Source organism: Vicia villosa, unplaced genomic scaffold, assembly GCF_029867415.1.
Source record: "Vicia villosa cultivar HV-30 ecotype Madison, WI unplaced genomic scaffold, Vvil1.0 ctg.001287F_1_1, whole genome shotgun sequence".
Taxonomy (NCBI): Eukaryota; Viridiplantae; Streptophyta; class Magnoliopsida; order Fabales; family Fabaceae; genus Vicia; species Vicia villosa.
Genome location: NW_026705561.1, coordinates 342,178 through 360,152, shown reverse-complemented (window position 1 = coordinate 360,152; position 17,975 = coordinate 342,178). Strand labels below are relative to the sequence as shown.

At 34.0% G+C, this 17,975-nt stretch overlaps 1 protein-coding gene across 1 annotated transcript; it reads right to left on the bottom strand.

The window, feature by feature from the left end:
* Nucleotides 1-6,351: 6,351 nt before the first annotated feature.
* On the bottom strand, nucleotides 6,352-8,469 carry LOC131634392 (syntaxin-121-like). The gene is made up of 2 exons (XM_058905056.1): nucleotides 7,789-8,469; nucleotides 6,352-7,062 (listed from the first exon to the last, which is right to left on the bottom strand). The coding sequence occupies exons 1-2, from the start codon at nucleotides 8,354-8,356 to the stop codon at nucleotides 6,620-6,622; spliced, it is 1,011 nt and encodes a 336-aa protein (XP_058761039.1). The 5' UTR covers nucleotides 8,357-8,469; the 3' UTR covers nucleotides 6,352-6,619.
* Nucleotides 8,470-17,975: the final 9,506 nt, after the last annotated feature.

Here is a 17,975-nt window from a genome sequence, read left to right as displayed (position 1 = left end):
ACTACAACTTGGTGGTTTTTCAACTATTTTCTTCTTTTTGGTTGTTTGCACCATATCTAAAAAATGTACCTACAATGAAGATATTAAACCTGATTATTAAATAAAGTTTAAAGAGGATACATTCAATGATAATAATATTTTAATAGATTACATACTAGAAGAAAGTGGAAGTCTACTTTCCCAGAACATGCATCTTTCTTAATCCCTCCATTGGCATGTTGAATTAAGTGTTGACACCAGTTGTAGTTACTAACTTTCTCTACTTCGCTCAACACTGTAGCATAGTTCAAACTAACCAAATATGAAGTAGTTGGGCAAAGAATGGTTCTGATAGCCAATAATATAAAACCTTTTGCCCAAGCTTTTTTCTTTGTGATTTCAAACTTCATCAACCTTTCATACAAAACATTGGTATGTATGTTGATCATACTATAATAAGTCTCCCCTATGTACCCGAGCTGCTCCTTAAATTTCTTCAACTTTTATTTATTTGATTTGTCAACCTTTTCCAAATCAATTATCTTCTTACCCCTTGGCAAATCATATACCCTCTTCACATCTTCTTTTCCAACAGTAATTCTTGCATTTTCATTGACAACCATTCCCCTATCTTTATCAAAGTTATTTAAAATCCAGCTTACAAATACCCCCGGGATAATGGTGATGTTCAGTTTCAACAATCCGCCAAATCCACATTCCTTAATATACTTCTCTTTCTTAATACAGTCTTCTTTCTTACTAGGATCTTTCTTTCCCTCGTTCAACAATAAAACTAATTCTGTCAGCTTCTTAGGAAAACACCTATGCAATATCCTTGATGAAGTTTTTTTGCTTTTCTTATTTCTCATATCAGCAATTTCATCCTCTTCCTCTTTTGTGCTAACTGCACCAGTATGATCATTTAAGTCTTCCTCTTCTGTTGTCTCAAAATCTTCTGAATGGTCATTGTTGCCAATTCTTGCCGCAGATCTTGTTTTCATATCTGTCCATACAACATATTACTCAATAACAAGAACAGAAAGTAAGGAACAGAACATACTCAATATTAACAACATATTACTCAAATCCAAAAACAGATTATTCAAATCCTTACTTCTAGGAACTTAAACGCTGGATATTTAAAACTATTTGTTTGGCCATAAGTTTTTAACATTAGTATCCAACACCAAACATCAACTGAAGTGCGAATTTGAGTTTATAATTTCTCAATCAAGAAATTAAAAGGCTAACAACATGTCAATCAACCAATATGCATTAATATCTGAAATATGAAATATAGATTGCATAAAGAGTGCAGATCAAACAATTATTTCAACACCACTCAGTTGATGTCACATGATAATATTACAATGGAGATCTTCATCCTAGCTACATACACAGAAACATATTACTCAAATCTAGAAACATATTACTGAAATCCAACACATACTACTCTAAGTCATTATAAATTACACTAAGATATCATGCATTACTCAAGACCTACTATAGATTATTCAATTTCTGTGTCACATTACTCAATTTTATGACACATAAGCTATCATAAATTACTCTAATCTATCATACATTACTTATGACATACTGCATATTACTCAATTTCTATTTCACAGTACTTAATGTTATGATTCAATACTGATTATTCAATACAAACCACATATTAATCAAAACATAACATTCATTACTCAACCATGTATATTACTCAATCTTGCCTGCTACAAATAGTGCTCAAAGTAGACCACTCATTACTCAATATATATTACTCTATTTCATACATATTACTCAAATTAGTCTATTAATAACTCAGCAAGTTACATATCAACATGCATTACCTAAACAAGTTAATCAATCAAATTACTCAATATTACTCAAATAATTGATTTAGAATAAACATTCAGACTTATAATTTCAACAATTGAAACAAAATCGTGACCTAATCTGACCTAATCGTAGTAACTCAAACACAAATTGAAACAAAATTGTGACCTAACCTTACCTAATTGTAGTAACTCAAACACAAATTGAAACAAAATTGTGACCTAATCTGACCTAATCGTAGTAACTCAAACACAAATTGAAACAAAATCGTGACCTAATTTGACTTAATCGTAAGAAAGTGTTAATCATACCTAGATGATTTTGAAGAAATAGTTGTGGATGGCGATGGTGAAGGTCCTGCGATGGCGATGGTGATGGTGAAGGTGCTGCGATGGTGGTGGCGGAGAGAGAGAGAGAGAGAGAGAGAGAGAGAGAGAGAGAGAGAGAGAGAGAGAGAGAGAGAGAGAGAGAGAGAGAGAGAGAGAGAGAGAGAGAGAGAGAGAGAGAGAGAGAGAGAGAGAGAGAGAGAGAGAGAGAGAGAGAGAGAGAGAGAGAGAGAGAGAGATTGTTGGGTCAGGTTTCCGAAGCTCCAAAATCGTGAGAGAGAGAGAGGGAGAGAGAGAGAGAGGGAGAGAGAGAGAGAATGAGATTAGGACAGATTAGGTTTCCTCTTTAGCAAATGTCTTATATATGCCTAATTTTCACCGTTAGATTAAGATGTTGATCCAAGGGTCCATAATAATCTATGAATGGTGCATAGATTTTTATCTATGCACAGTAACTCGACCCATTAAAAAGATTAAATTTTAGCTTCAATATACATTGGAACCCTATAAAAAATGCTTACACACAGTCAAAAGAGCAACCAAAATTCTGCAATTCAAAAGGCAAATTTAAAAAAATAGATAAGGTTGTAAACCAACTATTTACAAGTTAAGTTTCGTAGAACTATACCAATACTGGCACCAAAAGTGTAGTTGTTCAATTTCAAATCTATACTTTTCAACTATTTTATAGCATTCATAAGTTGGGTAGCCAAAAAAGCATCATGCAAACACATAAACACTATTTTATAACCATCCTGAAATATTAAATAGTAGAATTTAAAAATAACAAAATAGGGAATGCTAAGTTATTACTATTACTTCTATATTCACCATTAATGGAATGCTAATGTTAGGTTTCTCACCCTTTTTTTCACAGTAATTATTTACCAACAGACCAGAATATTTTGATTTCTTAAAGTCTTTGTTAACCACAACTCAAATTTTGATTTCTTAGGGTCTTTGTTAACCACAACTCAAATTTGTATACATTATACATGAGTATCTAGATCTACCAATTTCAAATCAATAACTCCAATAATTTAACACTACCAATTTCAAATTTAATATCATACTTCTTAAAATATGTTCCATTGTGAATTGAAACATGCTGAAACATGTTAATTGACATGATAAAAAAAGTTATCATGCTAAAACATGTTAATTGACATGAGAAAAAAAATCTATCAGTGAAGTTATAATCAATAATGATTTAAACACATATAATCTAAAGAAAAAAATTTCAATTTTCACATAAAAACATTTCTACCATATCAATCCAGTTAAACAACAAAGTTGAATATTGATCCAAACACATAAAAACTTCACATTGAATTCAAACACATACAATCTAAAGAAAAACATTTCAATTTTCACAAAATAATTAGAAAGTCAGATAAATCAGTAACATCATAAAAAAACTCTGTAAGAAATAAAAAAATAGAAGAACAAAAGATAAATAAGTAACATCATAAAAAGATACTATACATACAAGCAACTAATTTAGCTATAAGTTAGGGTTTGATTACCTTTGGATAATCTGAAGTAAAATGAATCAAAACCAAGAACACACAACCTGAATGGATGGCCTTGAGTAATATTGAACTGAAACCAAGTAAAAATGCACCAGATTTGAGTGTAACTTCGCAGATCTATGAATCCTGACATGAACAACAAACAAAAAAATTGGGATTGCAATAGTTCATGTCCTTGTTGTTGTGGCTTTGCTGGTTCTCTTTCCATCTCTAACGATTTTTGTTGGTCGATTTTCCCATCTCTAAGGATTTGTAGGTTCTCTTCCCATCGCTAACTATCCTTCCACAACAACAAACACGAGATTGCTGGTAAGTTTGGAGTTTACCTATAGTGAGAAAATCATGGAATTGAAGATGGTGTTTAGGAATTTTAGAGTTACTGTTGAAAGGAATTTAGGGTTAGGTGAGAGATGGAAAGAAAGAAAATGAATTTAGGGTTCTGTAATGGTGAGGGATAGTCTTGAGCTTTGAGACAGAGATATTGTAAAAGACAAATCACATAATAAAATGTCACATACGCTAAAGTTAACATTTTCTCCCAACATTTAACGGAGAGGGTTAAGTTGGATAACGGAATTGTTGTTAAAGGACCAATACGTAACGTTTGTTAAATAAGGGACTAACATGAAACTTTAAATTAAGTTAAGGGACGAAAGGATGTAATAAGCTTTTATATATATATATATATATATATATATATATATATATATATATATATATATATATATATATAGTCTCACATGATTGTCTAATATTGTAAAGGAATAGCAAGTGAAAAAATCTCGCATATGAACTCTAGTCGTTGTTACAAAATGTGCTAGTGATGAATACTTTGAACTTATATTTAATTTTTTCGTTATAATATACTCATATTAGAGTATTGTGATGTGTAGTTAAATATTTATTTTAAAGAATGGGGTGTATTAAAATCATGAGGTGTTAGAGAGTAGATTATATATTATACTCTATTAGAGTGTTGTGATTGCGTTTTTTTTCTATATGTCAATTTTTATCGACATCTAGAATAATAACTTTTTTGTTCGATCTAGGGATTTAGGTTCTTAATGCTCTAGGTTTCAGTATTGTCTAATATTCCACATCGTAAAAACATGGTGGTGTTGTGAAAGTGTTGCAGTAGAAAGGTTTGTGCCATGAAAATATTGTTTTAGAAAGATTTGGGTAGGAAATATTGTACCTAAGTGAGTATATTGTGACATCACCTCTCTTTTTTAATCTCTCTAGTGCATGTTTTACGATATAGATATAGATACAGTGAAATCGCAAGTTTCATAGTGAAGGTTATAAGTTTGAGAAAATTGATGAAGAAATTATTTTTTTACTTGTATAAAATTTAAATAAAAAAATGTTGATACAATCATGATTACAAAAGTGTTTATTAGTATATATGTATTGATCGACATTGATGCAAGATATACTGCAAAATTATGTTGGCGGTGGAAGATCTTCTTGTCAACATGAAAGTTAGACCATAACTTTTCAACCTAATTTTTAACATAAAATTTTTTTAGAGCGATTTAACTTTAAGTGAAATATACTCTTTTAATGGAATATGATGATTCTTTTATATTGTGATTGTCACTACAAACATTGTGAAAAATTTTAAAATAGTGTAACTTCAAATAATTAAACTCTTTATGGTGAAATATGGAGTAGTTCTTTCAAACTATGATCGTTAATTAGGATAATAGAAACAAATGTATTATTTTCAATCGTGAAGGAAATTATTAGTGTTGGTTGAAAATGTCTCAAATCGCCTACAGGTTATATATGAATTATTATTATTCTAATAGAATATATATCAATCATAATTTAATATCACGTTCTTTATACTTTTTTAATGGTGCATTTTAAAATTGTCGATATTAAATTATACCGTTTTTTATAAAGACGGATATCTTTGAAACTATACGGGCATTTTTAAAATTCATGGTATAAAATACATGAGTTTTTATCAGAAATTTTAAAATTTCTAATAAAAATTCATGAAAGTTAAAAAAATTATCAAAAAATTTCGATCAATTTACAAAAGTTAAGATTTTTTTACCAAATATTTTAAAATTCTTGATAAAAATTCATAAAAATTATGATTTTAAAATTGTAAAAGATAATCTAATCAATTCACATAATAGGTAGGAGTGTCAGATATAACTGGAGTGACGGGTTAAATTCAGTTCTAGATTTTATGTTATGTCGTGTTTTGTGTTGTGGTGCTATGATTTTGTATTTTTGAACTTCTATACTTTTTTATTATTATTTGCATATCTTGTGTATTGAACAGATTTTTTTTCTTAAAGGAAAACATTTTAATATCTATTTTTTTCTGGGGTAATAGCTAATAAAAACATAGATATACAACCGATAAGTCTGAAATTTGAATTATAATAATGGCGTAAAACCTATCACTATCCTCATTCCCCTTGACCCTTTTTACATCTGCACTGCCAGTGACAAAATAATTACATTGATGAACACTGTCATCTCATAATTTGTTAAGTTCGATATGGTTTAGCTCATAATTGCAAATACAGTTATGAAGTGCATAATTAATCTATTCATCAGTCGGGAACAGTTGCAATATTGCTCCACCTCTTAGTTCAATCGAGCCTCATAAATTGTAAAAGCAAAGATAAATTATTTAAAGGGATTGTACTACGAAAAGATTCCATGAAAATATCAGTCAGCAAGGAAACCAACTGATTAAAATTCAGACCAAACATGATACTTACAGAAAAAGAATGATATTCAAACTAATGACTTCCAAAAAAATAACTCCTCAACAAATCCATCAACCATTTCCTTTCCCAATTACAATATCCAAATTCATCATCCAACCTTTCTATAGACAGACTCGCCCTTCCTAGATCCTTAGAACATAATGAAACCAATGTTCATCGCAATCTATAGACAGACACTCTTAATCCCTAACATTTAAGTAGTAGCCGGAGGCGAAGGAGGGGGAGGAGATGGGGTTGTCTGCGCTGGAGCAGGCTGACTATCCCCACCGCCGCCATTATGTTGCCACGGTTTCACAACGGCAAGAACAACAATCAAAACAATGATCAGAAGAAGTATAATCAGATAACAGGTCCATTTCCTTGTGTTTCTCTGGTGCTTCCTTGCAGTCACTAAATGTTCAGTTCCAGTATGCACAAACGAGCTCGCCCTTGCCACATGGCTCTCAATATCATCCAACTGCTCACCTTGAAATTGTACCAATACCGTCATGTCGAGAAACACTTGGTGCAACGCCAGTAGATTCTTCTCCAACTCTTTCACAGCATCATGCCTCTCTTGAATCTCATTGATTGTGTCAATAATTTGCCCCCTGCCTTGTTCTTGAATGGCTTTCTGAAGAAAAGTCTCACTCTCACCTGCATCAGAGTGAAACTCACGTCAAATTTGATGGCAAACTTAATTAAAACTTAAAATCACTAGAAACATATACTCACACTAGTAAACTCCATTAAGGAGAATCACCAGCACATGCAGAGACATGGACACCAAACACATCAATATCTATAATAATTTTAAAAAATAATAAATGAAAATCACATATGTTAGACACCAGACACATCGTCTTCGAGGCGGTAGTAGAGAGATATTCTCCATACTTGCATAGCTATAAACTAATTCTTTACTAATTCAATTTTTGTTTTTCAATCCAAACACTTATACATGATTTAACCCATGGTCAAGGTTTTAAAAAGAGTCCAGGACCGCGAAAATGGTATCTGCATAGCAGAACAAATTATAGTTAACAATGACCGCATTCAATGATGCAACACCTATATCGATTAATGTAGTGACACCTATATCGACCAAAATCGCAAAGGCCTTAACGCGACCGGACACTGTCGTTTTTTAAAATTCTGCCCATGATTATCTCCTTCCTAGAAATTACACTTGAATTTGAAACACCAATTGTTTTTTTCCGATAAAAAATAAATTGTAATTAATTTATACTGCGACCGCCACAATCACAATCAGTGTCGCAATATTTGTACTGAAATTGCGAAAACCTTTGATGCATATCATGCTAAGAGTTGAATCAAACATGAAGCTGCCGTAAACACGATTTTAAAATTTTAAAAAATTACCAGTGGAGATCAACAGATCAAGCGTCTTATCATCGGGATTCTCGCCGGTAACGGTGAAGTAACGCCGTTGAACAGTCTCTCTATATTCCGAAGAGATAACTTCACGGAGACGGTTAAACGTCTCCATAGAATCCCTAAGCTTCTTCTTCAAACCGTTGACCACAGAACTCCTCGTCCGGTCTGAAGACGAACCCGGTCCACACCCAGGCAAATTCCGGTTCGCAGCATTAGATCGTTCCAGCGCCTCCAATTTCAGCTTCACCATCTTCGCTTTCTTCAACGCCACCGAAACGTCTTCGTCCATACGAGAACGTAGCTCTTTCACTCCCTTAGCATCGTGAACCGTTTTGCTCTGTTCGTGACTCTTGTTTAGTTTTTGTGAGATTTGTTCGAGCTCTTTTAGATCGTCTTTGACGCCTTCGACGTCGTCGAAGAATTTGTCGAGGTTTACTCGGGTGCCGGTGCCGGGACTTCCGGCGTCTGTCATCTCGATGACGTGGTGGCGATCCGGCGAGGATACTTCCTCGCTGTGGAAGCGGGAGAATGAATTGGTGAATAGATTGTTCATTTTATTTTTTAGAGATTGAATCTGAAAATTTTGATTATAAAATTGGTTGTGAAAGTGGGGAGAAGAAGTGGAAGAAAGACTTTGGAGTCAATGGAGTTTAAAATGATGGAGTTAGGTTGAATGGGTGAACTGTGGGTAATAGTAGCGCGTGCGTGTACGCGTGGCGTGTGTTTGGTTGTAAGTGGTAAAGAGAGGAAACTTCGTAACATGTTGAAACTTGAAACGGTTAAACTGCGGACGGAAGCGCGTGGAATGGTCTGTGTGATGAATGATCTTATTGATTTGTCTCCGTGTGATATAAACCAATTTGTTACTTTTTGATTTGGCGTAAAGAAAACTTTTCAAACGCGGGTTAATAAGGTGGGGGAAAAAATCCTTTTAAGGTAAGATTATTAATTCATCTTTATTCAAATGGATTTGGATCTTTTCTTAGACCATTTACAATATTGGTGTTGAAAAAATTATTCAATAGTTGAATAGGTGCAATGAGGTGTTGAATAATGAGTTGAAAATGATTTGGATTAATATGTGTTGAAAATATTCAACATGTTGAATGAGAAAGTGTGGGTCCACGTATATTACTTTGCAAAATTTTATTGGTTGTTGTGATTGTTTAAAATGGTGGGATTGGATGTTGAATTTTATTAAACAAAACCATTGTAGTGAGTAAAAATTAAATGAGTGTTGAATTATTATGTGGAAGAAAGAGAAGATGATGTGGAGAATAAAAAATGAAAAAAGAGGGTGTTGAATATGCAAATCATTGTACATAGCCTTAAGTAGTTCAGAATTTTTATAAGAATTTTGGTGTTTAAATCAATTCAATTGAATCATTCAATTCAATTGGTTGGACCAACAACCGCATGTGACTCTGGTCCGGTTAATTTTATAAAAGCGCAGATAGGTTAAAATTTGAGTAAAATTGAAAAAATCAGATTGAACTGTTCAAACCGTTTGAATCTAAGAACTCGAGTCAATTTTGTAAAACGGTCTGATATAAAGAAATGAATGTCATTCGAAAATTTTAGTTTTTTTGTATAAAAATTAAAAATTATTATTATGTTAACATCAATTGTAACGACCCGATTTTATTTTCCGTATTTAATCATTAGATGTTTTATTTATTTAATTATTACTTATGTGGTAATTAATTATTTAGTGTGTTTTGTGAGTATTTGAATACGTGTGATATTTGAATAAGTGAATAGGTGTGTTAAGACTAATAATGTGTTAATGGGCCTAGCTAATTAGAATGAGAAGTTTGGTGGGTTAAGTCCAATATAACAAGAATAGAGTTAGTAAGGGGTTATGTTAGAAAAACCTATAATTAGATAATAGAAAGAAAGAGGCTAGAGAGAAAAGAATAAGGAAGAGAAAGAGAATAGTGGAGTAGATTCTTGAAGAGGAAGGACTGGAGATTCAAGGTAATGGTGTGAACCTAAGCTATTATAGGTTTATATAATTGGGTAATGGTTGTTGGGTTAGTAAATGCATGATTTAGGATTTGAGAATTTTGCTATTTCATGAGTTGTGTTGTGAAATTGATAGGATAATCCATAAATGATGTGAAACCTAACTTGTATTTATGATTCCATGCATGGTTCTATGAATGGATATGAGAATAACATGTGAATTGGTGAATATGTGTTGATTTTGGTGAAATCCTAACTTTGTAGAATTGGAAGTTGTGTTCTAAACATGTTTTTGATGATGATTGTTTTAATGGATGTTCAATACTAGTTATATATGGCTTAAATTGTTGTTTGAGAATGCTTTTGAGTGGTGGAAATGTGGTTACGCAAGTCTGATATCTCTGTTATTTTTCTGCATAATCACGCGTCCGCTGAGCGGAGCCGCGAAAACTGTTCACTTCTGGATTTAGTTCTGCGAAGCGCGCTTGAGCCCGCTAAGCGAACTTTGTTGTGCAGAATTTTATGAAACTTCTATTTATGATATCTTTTGATTTCTAACTCCTTTTTTATGCGCGATTTGAAGCATTAGGAAGCCAATGTTAATATCCATGTGATAAGATAGAATTGGGTGGCACTTATCGAATTAAGTATGATGTTGTTGTGTGAATAGCATGTAATTAATGTATATGTGAGTTATGAAATCGATTTGAATAACTTCGAGAACTTTCTTGAATTGGATTTTCTGATATTGTGATGTATTACGAAGTGAAATAATGTTGTATGATGAAACAACATAGTGACGTGATTGAGAAGTGACGAATTACTATAAAAGTAATGATGTTGTTGTTGCCATTGAATCTTGGCATTGAATTGATGATGTTTAGACGGTGTTGTTATGTATTATGAATGTTGTGTTTGTGGATGTGCATTATTGGGTCGCATTCATTGCATAAAAGAGATGATGGCCTGAGGCAAAAGCGACGATGGCCTGAATATGGCAAAGTGACGATGGCCCAAGAGGCAATAGCGACGATGAGAGTTTTACTCCAAATGGTACCACATGCATATGCATAGTATTGAGTTGCATATCGAGTTGCATATTGAGTTGCATTCGAGTCATTATGATGATGAAGTGATTGTTATACTGTGTTGATGATATCGTTGCGAAGTTGAAATCAGTTGATATGAATGGTTGAATTGTTATGGATGTGATATATGTGATTGAAACATATGTGATGTAGATGTGAATATATATGAATTAATGATATATGTATATATGTGGATATGTGAATCATGTTTGATTGATGATAATACATGTGGTGAGAGATGTGATTACTTGTATACCATGATATAATCAACATGATTCCAATGATATAAATATATTCTATGATATTTTATGAATTGGGATAGAGATGAATAGGTGCATTTGGTGATATATGTTCATACTTGCGATATGTCGGTGAATTATGTACATGCATATACAATTGGAAAACGTGTATACGTGATTATGTGAAGATAACTTGTATATTTGGAATATGGTTATGTTTGTATACAATTGTTATTTTATGAATGTTGTTGGAAATGATATGTACATAGAATCTATATGTTGGTGAAATATGATTATGTACATTGTTTAGTAATCATGTTTGATCACTTGGAATTGAATGAGCTAAACATGTGGATCTTGATATATTGTATATGAATGCATGTTTATGTGAAGAGTGATGAATTCTTGAAATGTATTCTTGTTGTGTTTTACATTTCCCACGTTATGTTTATTTATAATGATTTGAATTCTCACCCTTCTTTTGAATGTTACCCTTTGTTGGTAATGTGCAGGTATTCGAGAATTGAAGGTTTAGTTGTTGTTAGTACAAGTCGGGTTGTCGCTCTGATACGTAACACTCGGGGGGGGGGGGGGACGAACGCTAGTTGTTTGGTTGTTTGATTTTATTGTTGAATAACTATGTTGATACATGAAAAATAATTGTTGATGTTAAAATGGTTTTAAGCTGAAAGATGCTTTGTCATCAAGTTGATTAATGTAGTTCCGCTGCTTAATGTTAATAAAGTTGATTCATGTGGTTTTAGTTCATCCGAGTATTTGTGTTATGTATCTATGATGGCATGATATTATTGTTAAGTTGAATTGTAATACTTCAATCGTTTGTCGAAAAAGAATTTTATAACTCTGATTTCCTTGATAATTACCGGGGTAGAATTGGGGTGTTACATCAATACTTAAAATATTTTCACTTTACAAAAAAATTTCTTTAACACAAAAGAGCATCACAAGTTTCTAACCTATAACACCACATTATAGTTATGTTTCTTTAAGCGTACTATTATATTGTATAATTATTTCTATGATTGATCTCTAAGTTTGTAATGAATTTTTAAAATATTTAAAATAAATTTGTAAACATATGATTATGTGACTTATCTATAAATTTTAACTTTATATTCTTAATCTATGATATAAGAAAAATTGTTGTTCTGGAAATAATAAAAATACTCTTTTGTTATCTTAGTCTAAATTAATAATTTGGGGGCAAAAAATATGTTTTGTTAGTTTTTTCCAAATCACTTTACACTTTCCAATTCACTTTTCACTTTTTATTACTTTATTATTATTATTATTTTAAATAAATTACTAATAAAAAAATTTCAATAAATTATATTTTAATAAAAAGATTATTATGATCATCTTAAATGATTTTTAATATACATTTAAAATAATATTTAATTTTTAAAAATTAACTTTAGTAATTGAATATTAATAACAAAGAAATATTATTTGAAATGATTTTTATTTTAAGATACAATATTTTTTAAGAAATTAATAATAATTTTAGTTTTAAAAAAATTATTTCAATTAAAATGAATTTAAAAATATACTTGAAAAGGTATGTTATTGGATAAAATATAAAAATGTGTGTCAGTTATCATTAACTTTAATTTATATGATTCAAAATATTATTATATTAATATATGTCATTAATGAAGTTTATACAATTAAAATAATATTTGCACAATTAAATATTAGAAAAATTATTTGTTATTGATGTCATTTCACAAATTTATGTTATCAATATAAAAATGAGAAATATATATATATATATATATATATATATATATATATATATATATATATATATATATATATATATATATATATATATATATATATATATATATATATAATAATAATAATAATAACCCTACGATTTAAAATCAATGCTCAAATATGCATTTATGTGATATGTAATTAAACCAGAATTTATTTATTAATTATTGTCTCTTAAAATTTAAGTGAAATTTGAGACATTGATTTTAAATCGTAGGGTTATTCAAATATTTTTGTAAATAACCAAACACTTGGGCTCCAGTGGTAAAGGAACTCCTCCAAAGGACGTGTCCATACCTCAGTTCACAACTCTTGATTAATAGGGTCCCTTTCCCCTAGGAACCAGAGAGCTATAAAGCAAAAAAAAAATTGTAAGTGATACCTAAACAAAAATAATATTTGTATACGGGAAAAAATATATTATTGATCTAAATATTTTTATATATGAAAAATGGTATTTATGATCCAAAAAAAATTTATTCATAAAAGGTATACGGGAAAAAAACTATTATTGATCTAAATATTTTATAAACGATACCTAAACATAAATAATATTTGTATATGGGAAAAATCTATTAATGATCTAAATATTTTTATATATGAAAAATGCTATTTATGATCCAAAAAAAAAATTATTCAAAAAGGGTATATGGAAAAAAAACTATTATTGATGTAAATATATACAAAAATTTACAATTGATTAAGATATTTTTGTAAACGATACCTAAACATAAAAAATATTTGTATATGGGAAAAATATATTAATAATCTAAATATTTATATATATATATATATATATATATATATATATATATATATATATATATATATATATATATGTGAAAAATAGTATTTGTGATCCAAAAATTTTTTGATTCAAAAATAGTGATCTTACCTGGTAAGAGTGGATCGTCACAGTCAGATTCGATGGACTTGAAGAATTGGAGGGGGTGTACCTGCAAGACACTCCGATGTCAAAGTGAGAAAGCAAACAGAGAGAGCAAGCACAAGGTTTATGAGAGAGTGAAAGAATACTTGACCCTCTATTGAAAGAGGGTATTTATAACCCCCATCACTGGGCCAAGGTTCCCTAATCGGGCCAAATCCAATTGGAGGCCCACGTGCTAGGAAACTATCAGAATCCCCTGTGTTAGGACGAGTCAGCAAGTAACTTTGCGTTCTGGATGAGCATGGCGTAGGGTTCCGATGGAGTTGCCCGAATCCCTCGCAGTTGGTTTGACCACGTGGACTTACGTGGAGCTGACTTCATAACGGCTACTGGAAGTGTTGTTAGGCTTTGAGTGATTGGGCTTGTTCGGCCTGGGTAAGGGATTGGGCCTGTTCGGCCCTAATGTAAGCGTTGGGCCTGGTCGTCCCATACCAGAACAGGAGCCCCTCAATTCGTTGTTCCTGGTAAGAGCAAATTACTTTATCAGGTGTGTGGCCGAAGAGGCGTTCGTGGGGAACTTTCGCTTCCCACTGAAATGTTTAGCCGAGAGTATGCTCGTAGAGGGTCTTAGTCTCACAATTCTGAGAGCGTCCTCAGCGGATTTGTATCTGTGTATCGACCGGGGAGAGGGAGACCTCATTGGGCATATGGAGGTTATTATTGCCGAGGAGGTCAAGCATCAAACGTCGTTTCAATTAAAGAGGTGTCAGTAATTAGTTGACATATGGCAGCTGTCTAGAACGCCATCATTGCCTAGAGCCGCCTTTTGACCTAGGCAATAATGACACCCTTTGCGTTTCCCCGAATCCTTGCTATATAAAGGAGAGAAAGGCAAATCATTTTCAATTATTGGCAAAAAATCTCCAACCTCTCTGTTGTCTTCATGCTTTCGTGTTCAACAATCTTTATCCAAATTTCAACCGCAGTCAACATTTTCTCTTCACCAAGTAAGTTACTCCCTACCTTCTTCTCGTAGCTTTGTTGATTCGAATGTTTTCGTAGTTATTTCTAGGAAGTTAGATAATTTAGTGATGAATTTGCCGGATAGGGTATGAATACGCAAACATTACTCATATGCGTTCACCAAGCATTTCGTGAGTGAGACAAGGAAAAAATTTAATGGAAGCATAATTCTTCCGAGCGTCGCTTAAATTTGCCAGGGATAGCTGATGAAATCCCCACGAAGACACCAAGCGTTCTTTAAATTTGATGGGGATAAATGATGATTCCTCATGCGCGTCCCGAGCGTCTCTTAAATCCTCCGAGGTTAGCTGTTGGGTTTTCCACGACTATTCCGAGCGTCCTGAGACCATTGCATGATTTCCCTCGTGTTGCTTGTCCTCCTTGCCGTTTCACTTGACCTGCAGTGGAAGGGTGGATTTGATCAGTCGAATTCACTATTTCCTCTCCTTTTTAGGTAAATGGCCGATGACGCTCGGGAGGATGTCGTGCTCAAGATTTCAGAGGAAGACCAAAATAATGCTGGCCCTCCCGTCGATCAGGAGGTTCCCTATGTCGAGGTGGTGAAGCTGAGGAAGTTGGAAGATTGGGTGGCGGCTGGTCCTTTGAACATAGCCTCGCGCTTCTCGATGCATACGAAAGAGGCATTTAACATTGTCGAGGATTTTGACCCGCTAGAAAGGCCTCGTATTCGGTTGTTGGATGTGGGGAAAGAAAGGATGAGGGAGACTTCTAAAATCATACCTTCAGAGTTTTCGAGAATGATTCCTGTTCCGCTTCCTGTCGAGCTAGAGGCTCCGTTGACGAAGATCGTCCACACGTCGCCTGTCGTGGTGGAATGGTCGATGGTTGTCATTTTGGCGACGAAGTCGGCTAGGACTTGTTCTTTCAACGCTCTTTTTCTCTCATACTGGATGTCGAACTCGGATATCTCGAGGGACCATTTTAGCATCCTTCCCGCCATGTCAGGGCGGCCGAGTAGCTGTTTGATCGGTTGGTCAGTCTTGATGATAATGGTGTGAGCTAAGAAGTAATATCTTAATCTTCTTACGGCGTTGACTAATGTGAGGGCAATCTTTTCAATTTACTGGTATCTCACCTCGGGTTCTTGAAGGGCTTTGCTCGTGAAGTATACAGGCCTCTGCCCGTCAAGGGTTTCTCTTATTAGAGCTGTGCTAACCGCTTCGGCTGACACAACCAGATAGAGGTAGATCGTCTCTCAATTGTCTGGTTGGCTGAGCACCGGGGGTTACAAAAGGACTTATTTGAGGTGCGACATAGCGTTCTCGCATTCCTCGGTCCATTCAAACGTTGCCTCTTTGCGCAGGAGTTTGAAAAGGGGGAGTGCATGTTGGGCGGACTTCGCGACGAAACAGGATAGCGCTGTGAGCATGCCATTCAGGATTTGGATGGGTTTTTTGTGCTTGATGTAGGGAGTTTGGAGAATGCTCGGCACTTGTCATGGTTGGCCTCGATTCCTCATTCTGTCAAGTAGAAGCCGAAGAACTTTCCGGTTCGTACCCCGAAAGTGCATTTTTCTAGATTAAACTTCATTTTGCACTTCCTTGCTCGGTCAAAAAATCGTTCGAGGTCGTCAGTGTGGCTTGTTTATTCTCGGGATTTGACAATCATGTCGTCCATGTACACTTCGAGAGTGTCCCCGATTTCTCCTCGAAACACCGTGTTCATCATCCACTGGTAGGTGGCCCCGGCATTTTTGAGTCCGAAGAACATTACATTGTAGTAGTTGTCCGACTCGGTCAGGAAGGCCGTGCATTTTCTGTCGCATTTCGCCATGGGAATTTGATTATAACCTGAATAAGCATCCATAAAAGATAAGAGTTTATAGTCGGCCGAGTTGTCGACCAGTCTATCAATATTAGACAATGGATAAGCATCTTTGGGACAAGCCCTATTAAGATCAGTATAATCAACACACATTCTCCATTTTCCATTAGATTTTTTGACATGTACAACGTTTGAGAGCCAAGTTGAATACTTGGCCTCGGAAATAAAATTTGGCTCTAGGAGGTCTTTTACAGCTTTTTCGGCAGCCTCCGCTTTCTCGGGAGATTGCCTACGCCTACATTAAGCTACAACCCTAGTGGCCGATTTTATGCTAAGCTGGTGACAGACGACCTCAGGGTCGAGTCTGAGCATCTCCGCTCCGCTCCACACGAACAAATCAACATTCTGACGAAGACAGGCTTGCAGCTGCTTCTTGGCAAGATCGGAAAGTCCTGCTCCAATCTTCACTTTCCTGTTTGGGTCGTCTCCCAGAGGGACGAGCTCGAATTCGCCTTATGGGATTGGACAGACAGGATGGATGGATTTTTTTGGCTTCGGGGATTGCTTGGTCGTTTGCTGTAGCTTTCAGTTCATCCTCGGAGAAACAAGCATCCAAGTCGATGGAGTTGACGTTTGGCTTTGTCTTCTGCTCTTCTTCTGCAGTCTTGCCTGTCAATAGGGGTGGAAATAGGCTAGGCTTTATAAGGCCTGAGTCTGGCCTGCGGTAAACTTGAAAGGCCTGAGTCTGGCCTGTGGCCTATAATAGGCTCTCTTTTTTGGTCTGGCCTTTTTAAAAGCCTGGCCTGACCTGAAAGCCTATTTTTCATTATGGTTTTCAATTAATCAATATTATTTAAGAAACCTTATAAATCGTCTTATATATGCATATATATAGGCCGACCTATTTAGCCTTTGTTCTAATATATATACATATATAGGCTTGCCAATTTAGTTATTTTTTCCTAATATACATGCAAATACAAGCCGATCAATTTAGCCTATTTTTATTATAAATGAAAATATAGGCCGACCTATAAGGTTTCGTAGGTTTTTTTAATAGCATAAGTCTGACCTATTTTATTAAATAAGCTTTTAAAAAAGCCTAAGCCTGACCTTTTTGTTAAATAAGTCTGGTCTGACCTTATATAGGCTAGAACATAGACCCCTGTAGGCCGACCTGACCTATTTCTACCCCTAAAAATGAATAAGTGAGATGTTGCAGATTCGAACCTGCAATCATGCACCTAATATCTCTGTATAACTATCGATTGAGCTGACTTAATAAAAGACGAGCGGTGGTTCACTTTAGTAGATAGTGCATTTAACCATTTATTTTCAAGTTTCAACATGTAATGATCAATCCCACTCATTGAAGCGTTACAC

Excerpts from the sequence above, each read along its gene's own strand:
- LOC131634392 (XM_058905056.1), bottom strand. The coding sequence starts at position 8,356 with ATGAACAATCTATTCACCAATTCATTCTCCCGCTTCCACAGCGAGGAA. Across the intron at positions 7,063-7,788 it reads TGATCTGTTGATCTCCACTG|GTGAGAGTGAGACTTTTCTT; the intron begins GTAATTTTTTAA and ends ACTCTGATGCAG.